The 11311-nt window shown below is 42.6% G+C and overlaps 1 protein-coding gene across 1 annotated transcript in view; it reads left to right on the top strand.

Moving 5' to 3' along the window:
* Nucleotides 1-11311, top strand: part of CD58 (CD58 molecule) — a 30090-nt gene that overhangs the window by 2754 nt on the left and 16025 nt on the right. The window contains 4 exon segments of the mRNA XM_042788321.1: nt 6359-6584; nt 6586-6607; nt 6609-6648; nt 7305-7559. Coding sequence (XP_042644255.1) covers nt 6359-6584; nt 6586-6607; nt 6609-6648; nt 7305-7559 — 543 coding nt within the window.

The raw sequence follows: 11311 nt of genomic DNA, 5'->3' as shown, positions 1-11311 counted from the left end.
ATAAAAATAACAGGATTTCTCCATGTATTTTCCTGTGTCTTTCCACTCCATGAGAGATGTCATGGGAATTACATCATGAGGTGTGAGGATGAAGGGGTGGAAATCTGGACTCCTAACAGATTCAGGTTCCTTGTAGAATGTGTTTAGTTGGGTAGGTTGCTCATTGAAATGTTAAACACAGTTCTAAATGGTGTGAATGGGAAAAATCTTATCTAGTTGTCAGCTGTATGAAGCTGACACCTGATGGTGTTGTCAAACAGAGGAAGTTCTGAATTTCTCACAAAGGGAAAAAAAAATCCTATGCCCCCTGCTTAAAAACGCTTGATAAATCTTTGCCTCCAGAACTGTGGCTGTTATATCATATTAAAAACAAAAGAAAAAAAAATGCCATTAATATTTAACACTAAAGGATGAATCCATAGTGAAAAATGTTACTGATAGTTTCTTGGCTTAATGTGATTAATGGTCTTAGTCCTTCGAAAGCCAGGATCATCTCCGGCTTACATGCACAAACTCCTTTAATCTTGAGAGTTGACAGTGTGGTTAAAGGTGTTTGTCAAAAAAAAAAAAAAAAAAGATTATATATATGGATTTGTCTTTTTTTTTTTTTTTTAATGATCCTCCTATGAGTTTACAGTCTTATGAGACCATACTGGCTGTTTTCGGGGTGGTGTGGCAGTAGGCTATCTGCGTGATAAACGGTTTGGAAGAGATGTAGGTTGTAGTTTGGAGTACGTTTAAACTGGTGGTGTCACAGGACAAGAACGGTTCTTCTCTGTCATCTGTTTGTGCCATTCTTTACAAACAGAACTGCAAAGATGATCTGGCTGAAAATGAACTTAGTTGAAGGCAGAAAGGTATTGAAACAGATTCTTTTCTCAGTCCTGTTCATCATATAGCTACATAAAGGCTGTGCTGGGACAGCATGGAAGTGCTATCTAGATGTTGGGAGTAAGTGGCCAGAGGATGTGAACCATTTTTTTTCTGGCAGTTCAGGGTAGGCTTAAATGCAAGTCAGCTCTGTCCTTAAGCAAAGCCCAGAGAGTGGTATGGCCACACAGACCTAACCCCACCATGAGTAGGTTTCAGGTGTTTGCTTAATTGCCTTGAACTAATCAATTGTCTGGGGCAAGGGGCACAAGATTTTTAGAGCAGGAGTTCTCACATCCCGGCCTGTTCCTATGCGTGTCCCGAAGAAGGGCCTTGTTGATTATGTTCTTGGCAGGAGAACTAGCAGAATCTAGGTTGCCTCAAAGTACAGGCAGTAATAGTCTACTACATAAACCCTTCTGAAGCTGGACTTCAGTGATTAGGTTATCCTAAGTTTGTATATGCAGAGCATGTCATTTTATATATACAAAACATACAAGTATGATTTTACGTGTTCTCTTCCCATCATTGCCCCATATGGTGCCTCTCGCAGCAAAAGATTTGGAAACCATGGTCCTGCAACAACCCCTCCTCTATATGGTGGATTCCCTGGAGTACTGCTCTGTTAGTGGACTCTGACTTCTGCAGAATAGATGAAGTTTCCCTGCTCTAGAACTGCATGTAAGACAGAGTCTTGTAAGGCATGGATCAGTCTTTCTTTGCCTCTTAGAGAATGTATTGCACTTCCATAGTGTTATATAGTGAGACAGGTTAAAGGAATGATCAGAATAACTGTGACTGAATAATTATTAATAAAGTCATAATGCTTCTCAGAGGTCGTTTCTGGGGACTGAGGCTCAGGAGGTAGAAGGACTATACAAAGCTAAAATCCTTGGGTTGTAAGGCTGCATAACTATCCAAGTGATAGGAATGATGGAAGTGAATTCAGGTTTTTGCTAGATGGGTAGTAAGAGGCAGAGTGACAAACTGCATGTGGTTTGCTGAGCAGAAGTGAAAACTCTGCTTAATCCAGGGTGATGATGAGAGCTGTGAGTAGGTGAAGTTTCCTAGTAATGTTGTGTGTATCATCTAGGCCGTTACATCAGAAATTTCCCTTTACTGTTAATGGAGCGCAACAGAACTGAGTATGAGAGGTGTGAATGCAGGCTGACCAATGTGTTAGCCACTATACCACGGTACTTAAAAATTAGAGATGTTATGCTAGCTAAAATACCAGTAATTTTTTGAAGCTTCTTCCATTGCTGCTACCTTTAGTGTGGTCCTGGTGACACTATATACATACCTTTATCCTGGTGTGTAGGATGCAAGGCAGACTTGCTAGAGATGGAATATTTTTGTTGATGTTTGTGTAGTATGAAATCAATAGACTTACCTAGAAATAACCGAAAGCAATGCTTTGGCAAAAAGAAATCACCCAAATCAAGAAGGTGCCACAAAAGTAAGTGGCCACACATTTATATTCAGAGAAAGGATCACCCTTTCCAACTTGGAAATATAGCCCAGTAGATACTTAACATGAAGTTTATTTAGAGGCATTTTCTCAGAGTTGCTTTTATATCAAGAGCCAAAGTTTTAAAGGTTAAGAAAATTTGCTAGAGCTGCACAGTCAATATCCATGTTGAGATATGTGCTGCACTTTCCTCAGAGCTTCAATTTTTTATCTTTGAAGAAATAGGCCTGAGCTGCAGAATTTTGGATTGGACAGATTCTGTCCTTAATTCAAAGGCAAAACCACCAGGATTTCAGGTACACTGTTGTGATCCAGATTCTTCTGGCTCACAGGAGAGTCAGAGGTGGGTAGAGATCTGGAAACAAGTTGTGAAGCACAACCCAGTCACTCGCTCACTCCCCCTCAGCAGGATGGAGTAGAGAATCAGGAGGGCAAAAGCAAGAAAAACTCATGGGTCAAGATAAAGACAATTTATTAGGTGAAGGGTGGAAAACAAAGGGACAGGGAGAACCAAGTGGTGCAAAGGCAATCACCCATCGCTTCCCACCAGTGGACTGAGCAATGGCTACTTTGGAAGAACTCTCCCTGGCCTCATTTTTGTTGCTGAGCATGACATATAGTAGGGAATATCCCTTGGGTTAGTTGGGGTCAGCTGTCATGGCTGTGTCCCCTCCCAGCCTCTTGCCCATTCCCATCTTAGGAATGGACAGAATGAGAAAGAGAAGGTCTTGATGCTGTGCAAGCACTGTTCAGTAATAGCTAGAACATCGGTGTGTTATCAACACTGTTTTGGTCACAGATCTAAAACACAGCACCATACAGGCTGCTATGAAGAAAACTAACTCCATCCCAAGCAGACCAAGTGCATGGTAGCAGTGACCGTGGCAAGTAGTAGGAAGAATAAGACTGGGCAAGTAATCAGAAGACAAGGGGGGTGGAAGAGCCTTGGGCAGGAAGCAGGGTGGAGTGAGCTAGAGAGATCTGCGGTGTTCAGCAAATGGAAGAGATGTAAGTGGGAACAGGGCAGAGGGACTGTTAGTTCTGTTTGTTGTAAAAAAAGAAAAAAAATCTTTGGAACTAAACTTGCAAAACTTGCTGGAGATTGTTACCATCCCCTCAATTCACATGGCTTAAACTGTGAACCAGAATAACCTACCCAAACTGGTGTATGACTCTAGTACCTTTGTCCCTGTGGAGCTGGTGTTTTGGTCCTCTGTTTTCCCCATTCCTCAACTTCTTTCCCTGGAGGTATCCAGGATTGCCTAGTCCTTGTCATAGCTAAGCTTTTCTGCATCTTACTTGTACCTATGCTCTGCTGGGATCCTCTGAGTTCTTCTGTGAGCTGCATACCGAGTCTCTGATGAGCCACATGTAGGCTTCCCTGAGCTGTGTGGTGGAGTGTGCTCCTTCTTCTTCCTCTTCAGGCTGTGCCCATGTGCACCAGGGAATTATAATGCAGCTAGGTCCAAGAGGGTTTGGTCTGGTCAGGATACCAGTGAGAAGTTTTTAGTCTCTTCTTCAGCTGTGTATTTTATCTCTTTAACACAGAAAAATGTCTTGAATGTGTGGTTTCACTAGTGAGCTACTGGAGAAAAGGAAGGCAGCGTCTCCATCTCTGACAGCATTTTGGAAGTCTTTACTTCTGTCCTGGGAAGGTTTAGGGCTGTGAACCCAGAGTGGAGAGAGGCATGCACCCTCAGTGAAGTGCATAAACACGAGGGGTTGGTTTTAAGATGGATGCAGCTCAATCCTCATAATTTCCTGGTAGCTATTTTGGGAAGTCTGCCCTGGAGCGTGGGTGCGGTCACTGCGCTGGGAGCCAGGCCTGTGCTGCTGAATGGAGGGACAGTCTTACGTTCTTCCCCGGTTCCCTTGTTTCCGCTCCATCCCATGCACAGCCACCTGTGTTCCCACAGCAAGTCACATCTGGGCACTGAAATCCTTTCGGGGGGGGGGGGGTGGGGAGGACTTTGGTGTTTTTTTTGAGTGAGTGTGTGTGTCAAGTTAACTTTCAGTGGATTGTACTCTCTGCATAACTCGTTAATTGAAGGAACAGACAGACAAAAACAAAGGAGAGAGGGGAATGGGTAGGTTATCTCCATCCTTTTGGTCAGGAGCATAGTTTTAAAATGACTGGGTAACCTTTACATGGGGATGCTGCCTGTTGTTAGGCCTGTGCTGAGGAGTGTAACTGAAGGTACGGATTTTGTAGTGGGGAGTTATCCATACTTGTTGGTGGGTGTCACCCTTCGGTCCTGCCTTTGCTGATGCGTAGAGCTCTGTAGATGCGGGCAGCCCTGTATTGTCCAGGAGTAGCAACACATACCTGTGTGAACTTCCTGCAGTATGCAGGTGAAAAACTCTGCTTTTGATGTTACGTGTAAGATTTGCAGCCATTCCTGCATTAATCTGATTTTCCCTTGCAACAGCCTGCTACAACTTACTGTCATCTCTGTTCTCTCTTTCCTGAATATGGCTTTTGCCTGTGCTTTTATACCACAGACCTAAGTGCTTTCTTACTGGAGTTTGGAAAGCAGGCCGTGTTTGTGGCCAGTGGGGGAGTTAGGAGGAGTATGGGTGAATATTCTGATAGTCCTTCTGGACTGAGCATTTCTTTCAGGGTTCTCTGCAACTGGTGATTCTGAGGGTTAGGAGGGAATGTAACTCTCTGCTGCTTACAGTTCCTGGGGGAATTCACAATTTAAAAACAAACAAAAAAAGCAAGCCTAAAAAAGAGGTAGTTGGGAAGTTACAAAAAATGGAGCAAAAGTCCACTATTTAAAAAGCCCAACTCCCGAGGCAGACAGTTCCTTGCTATAAGCTAATCAGTAAGGACTTTTCCACCCAGCTTCAGCAGGTGGAATGTTAACATCTTAATGGTAATATGGAAGCCTAACTGCTGCTTATATAGACCTCATATATGCATTTAAAATAGCTACTTGAGACCAAAAAATATGATAATGATAGCATTAAAAATAAAAAAGAATTAGTTTACAGAAGTTCTCTGGAATAACTAATAAGCTTCAAGAAGTGAAGAAAATCAAATCAGGTAGACAAATATAGTAATGAAGCATTTATTGCTGATAAATGGAATATCAAATTCCACTTAGTCTGAACAGAACATGTGGATACCTTTAGTCTACTTAAAAGCTTAAAGAGTCAGAATTATTCAGGTGAATATTAAAACTTGAGTATAGCACACTTGGTTGTATGAGTGACCTGTTACACCGTGAGTGAAGGACTGTGCCTTGTCTTGAGTAGGCTGCAATCCAAGCTCTGCATTCAGAGAAATGATTCAGTTAGCATGGAGCTCCAGGTTATGTGCATTAACAGAGTGGTTGTCAAGCATGAGAAAATCTGAAATGTTTTTGTGTACTGCAAGCCAGGGTAAGATTCATGGCTTGCTGCTTGCTGCAGACCAAATCATGAGCCCATGCTGTTGTCATGGTTCAGCTGAAAATAGACTTGCTAAAGTGACATTTCCAGAGGAAGTCCCTCATAGCCCCATGATTTCAGAGCAGGCACTTTGAACCGAGTAGCAGTTTTGTGTCAGAAGTGTGCTTTTTACTAACTCTATGAATATTCATGCTGGAAAATTGCAGTTTAATTTGCTCAGCAGGAGCTTCAGTCTGGACATTTTATAACAAGATGCTGAGATGGTTTTTGCTGTTAACAATTCTTCATTTCATCTTTTTTACCAGACCACGGGCAGAAGGCCTAGTTCAAGTGAACAGAGGGAAAGTACTGAGGATAGAGTAGCTTAGGATAGGAATAAGGTCAGGACAATGATTTTCTCTGGGACCAGAACGTGGAAATTGGGTCCCTTTGTGGTACCTGTCACGATTGTGTAGACAGACTGGGTTTGGGTAATTCTTAACTGACACATGCCTTACTTCTCAACGTTGTGATGTGCTTCAAACCTAAATTTGAATGTATCTGATACAGCATTAGTGAAGCAGTGGTTTATAAAACATTCGTTAAAGTAACTTTTTTCCTTTTTGTTTTTTTCTCCTGTAGCACACATCTGCTGTGAGGACGTGTTTGGCATCTTGGGAGAAAAATTTACTTTTCCAGTAAAAATCCACCAAACAATAGTGGAAATTCTTTGGACGAAAAACAAGGATAAAGTGGCTGAATGGGAAAGGCAAGCCGGAACGACATATTTTGCTTCTTTCAAGAACAGAAGCCTGCTTAACAAGGAGAATGGGTGCTTGACTATATTTAGCTTGGAAAGCAATGATGCTGTTAGACTACATGGATTCTGTGGAAAAAAAATTAGGTCTTAACCTTCATACTTGCTGTGTTAGGTAAGTAGTGGAAGAACTGCATAAAGAATTGGCACCACTTTATTCACTTTAGGAAGGCTAGAAAGGGGATTGTTTATATGTCAGGGAAGCAAATGGAAACAGAGGGGGGCTGTTCTTTGATTCTATTGTTAAGTTGCTTAGGCACTTCAAACAGATTTTCAAAGGTAGCATCTAATTTGTGTGCCCGTCATTACTCACCTTGGAATGACTTCTAGAATGTGTGTAGATGGCACACTGTATACTTTCAGATAGATAACCAAACTGTTTGAGCAAGCTGACCAAGTTATCCCAAGCAGTGTATATCTACTAAAGATGCTCCTGCAGGCTTATTATGAGGCCTTGAATGTCTGTGGCATCATCTTGTACAGATCTATGCAGCTTCACTAGTAGTCTTTGGGAAATATATTTGACCAGTGTGTGTATTAGTCCTATTGACAATGAACCATGGAGGGGCCTCAAACTAGGCACTGAAGAACTACAAACAAGGCCACTTCTAGAAATACATTTCTTTCTCACACACACGTGTACACACACCTAATGCATACACTTTTATCTATACATTTTCCTGCTGTTTTTGTTGCTTCAGCCCTTGTCCTGTGCTAAAATTCAAGGCAGTGTATAACCAAAATAATACAGAATGTTTTCGTTCCTTTTAGCTCCTCCTTCAGAACCTGAAATAAGTTGCGACATCAGTGGTGATGACCTTGTGTTAAAATGTTCATCAGATTTCCAGAAGCCTCTGAATTATACTTGGAAGTTTGGTAGCATACCATACGCTCATCAGACCCAGGAAGTTTTCATCCATAAGGAGAATGTTGGTGCTTCTGAGAAAGCTGCATGTTTCATTAAGTTCTCTCAAGTGGAAAAGAGCACTGAAATCTCTTTGACTCAATGCTTTCCAGATAAAAGAGGTAATGAATCGGTCAGGTTGTATATGTAAGTTTGAGAGGCTAGGTTGGGGAGCAGCATGAACTTTGACTCTAAGGTTTCTACTGAGTTCTCAGGAAGTTGAATTTAAAGAGTAAAAAGCATCAGAAATCATTTGTCTGCTGAAAGTGTGTTTAAGGTTGGTAAAAAGTAGGAGGTTGACAGTTTGTTCCCCCATGAAAAGATACTTTTTGCAGGGATCTCAACAGAATAAAACCTGCAGCTGTGATTTGGAATGAGTAATAATAAAGAGGGAGATGCACTTAGAAGATCTCTTCTGAACCTTTTGGCCTTGTGTAATTAATGCTAATGACTCTTATCGTCCTTGTACTCCTTTCCACGAAATGGAATGAAACTATTCAGTTGTTTCAAGTGAGTCATCTGTCAGCCATTAGATAAAATAATTTCTCATCTAGTGTGTGCATGAGTCAATGAGCATACTTCTTTTCCTCCTTCACAGACAGATATAAGAAGGAGAAAGGAGTTTTCCTGCTGTTGCTTATTGCTTTGGGACAGCCTCAGCTGAGGTGGCTTTTTTTTTTTTTTTTTTTTTTCTTCTTTTTTAAAAACAGGATGAGAACATGTTTGGAACCATCTGGTTTGTAGGATGTGTAAGGCAGTAACTGACAGAATTTCCCACTTCTATGCAAAAGTAATTTTCATACTTTACCAGTACAGAATTCTTCCTCCTTCATTGGATTTATGTGTCAGAGACTTATTGGAAATTAGACACGTGGTAGGTTGACCTGTTTGGCTGCCTGGTGGCTGTCAAGCTGCTCTATCACTCCCCTTCCTCAACAGAACAAGGGGCAGAAAATGCAACAAAAGCCTTGAGGGTCAAGATAAGGACAGAGAGATCACTCAGCAATTACCATCATGGGCAAAACAATCTTGACTTGGGGAACATTAATTGAATTTATTGTCAGTCAGAATTAGAGAATAATGAGAAACAAGAGCAAATATAAAACACCTTCCCCCCACACCTCCCTTCTTCGCAGGCTCGCCTTCACGTCTGATTTCTCTACCTCCACCCCTTGAGCAACACAGGGGGATAAGGATTGGGGGTTGTGGTCAGTTCATTACATGTTATCTCTGCAGCTCCTTCTTCCTCACACTCTTCCCTTGCTCCAGTGTGGGGCCCCACCCCTAGGAGACAGTCCTTCATGAACTTCTCCAATGTGGTGCCTTCCCACAGGTTGCAGTTCTTCACGAACTGCTGCAGTATGAGTCCTTTCCATGTGTCCTTTCCACGGGGTGAAGTCCTTCAGCAATGGACTGCCTCAGTGTGGGTCCCCCACAGGGTCACAAGTCCTGCCAGCAAACCTGCTCTAGCGGGGGCTCCTCTCCATGGGGTCACAGGGCCTGTCAGGAGCCTGCTCCAGCACAGGTTCTCCACAGGGCCACAGCCTCTTTTGGGCATCCCCCTGCTCCATTGTGGGGTCTTCCCCGGGCTGCAGGTGGATCTGCTCCACCGTGGACCTCCATGGGCTGCAGGGGCACAGCCTGCCTCACCGTGGGTCTTCACCATGGGCTGCAGGGGAATCTCTTCTCCAGTGCCTGGAGCACCTCCTCCCCCTCCTTCGCTGACCTGGTTGTCTGCAGGGCTGTTTCTCTCACATATTCTCACTCTCCTCTCCCAGCTGCTGCTGTGCAGAGGTTTTTTACCCCTTCTTGAATATGTTAGCACAGAGGTGCTACCAGCATCACTGATGGGCTCAGATTTGGCCAGCAGCAGGTCTGTCTTGGAGCTGACTAGAACTGGCTCCATCCAGTGTGGGGGCAGCTTCTGGCATCTCCTCACCAAAGCCACTCCTGTCCCCCCGCTACTACCAGAACATTGCCATGCATACCCAATACAGGACACTTGCTGACATTTCATTTGGCTGAGATCCGGCTTGGCCTTTCATAGGCCAAAAAATGGAAGAGCCATTGCCTTTCAACCAGGTGATGTACCTTCACTGAACTAAGGTACTTAACATGTAACTTTCCTGGAGCTGGTTTAGAGTTTTGCTAATAACTGACTCTGGTGCATTAATTCCTTTAAGTTACTTTGTTTTCAAAAACAAGTATCTGTAAAGCATACTCAGGGTTGTATTTCTACTGAAGTAGTGTATCACAGTGATACACCGTTGCTTTTTAATTAACCACTCATTATTTATTTTATTTTTTTAAAGGAGACAGCTATCACAAAAGAAGCAGAGGTGGTCTTATTGTGCCGTTTGTTCTCTTAATTCCGGTTGTAGGAATATTAGGATACCTATACATATGAGGTATGTATGTAATTTCCTAACTGAGTTTATCATGCTTCAGGATTATGCTGATCTGCATAATCATGAGGTTCTGTAGAATGTATGAAAGTTTCTGATCATGAGATGTCTTGTAAATACAGTAGTAGAAACAAGTACTTCTTAGGCAAAGGCTAATAGATTTGAAGGAAATAATACAATAACCTTTCTTGCACTTGAACACTGAGCTCTGTGTACTGGGAAACACTGTAGTTTGTATTTGCATCTTTCTCCCTCAGACTGTTTCATTTACTGTGTGTTTCTACTTACCAAGTGTCTATGCCCTCTGCCATTCTTAACTGAGTGTGCTTTCACTGTGTTTTCTGAGAGCATCATGAAGCTGCCTTCAAGGTGAGATTTACTGTTGGGACAGGGCTGTTACCAGGGCCTGTTGAATACTTTATGCTGAGTCTAATCTGACAACTCAGTGTGCTCAACAGATACATAGGGACTTCTGTGCTTCCTGTCAGCCTGTATTGCCATCATCTTGAAGTTCTAGATTTGTATCTTGATCCATCCCTGCACTGAATTTGAGTACCTTTTTTCTAAATCTGACAGCTTATATGGAAATGGTAATTGTAGGCTATCGCTGTGTATCTCTTGCTGCCACCTTCTTAAGTTAATATGTCAGATTGTATTCTGGCTTGAAAAAGAGGTGCACGCCATGTTTTCTTTGTGTTTGAGAGTGTTCTGACCAAGAATACATTCCCCCATCCTAAGGGTGCTCTACATGGAAAATTCCTGTTGGCTTCCAGGTGAGGTCACTACTTGAGGGTGGCTACAGGGTGAAGGGAATGGGATGCATCTCCTCTCTGGGAAGGACTGATGATATTCTGGAGGGAGGCCCTGATCAGAGCATACATAGATGTATGTTGCATGTGGACCTTATGCTTTCTAGATTATTCTCCATTTAGTTTCTGTTGGCATGGAATCATAAAATAAACTAGGTAGGAAGGAATCTCTGGAGGTTTCATCCAACTTGCTGTGCAAAACAGGACTAACTTCAAAGCTAGAACAGGTTGCCGAGGGCCTTGTCCAGTCAAACTTTGAATAATTCTAAGGATGGAAATTCCCCAGCCTCTTTCAGCATATGATCAAGTGCTGAACTACCCTTGTGGGGAAGGATATTTTCCTTATTTCTGATAGAGATTTCCCTTTTGCAACTTGCAGCCATTGCCTCCTGTCTTTTTGTTTTGTACTTCTGAGAGGAGTTTCCTTTGTTTTCTATGTAAGTTAGTTGTAGACTGCAATTAGCCATCCCCTTAGCCTTTTTTTTCCTTCAGGCAGGACAAAACCAATTCTCTCAGCACCTCATTGAACAGCTTCTGCCCTGTCAACATTTTGGTGACATTTGCTGGACTAACCTCAGAATGTCAGTGTTTTTTCATGAATTGGGAGCCCAAAACTAGACACAGTACTCCACATGGGGTGTCACAAATACTGAATAGAGG

Source organism: Tyto alba, unplaced genomic scaffold (assembly GCF_018691265.1).
Source record: "Tyto alba isolate M040663 unplaced genomic scaffold, T.alba_DEE_v4.0 Super-Scaffold_14, whole genome shotgun sequence".
Classification (NCBI taxonomy): domain Eukaryota; kingdom Metazoa; phylum Chordata; class Aves; order Strigiformes; family Tytonidae; genus Tyto; species Tyto alba.
Note: the sequence above shows the minus strand (reverse complement) of the source record. Positions and strands in the feature narration are given on the sequence as shown.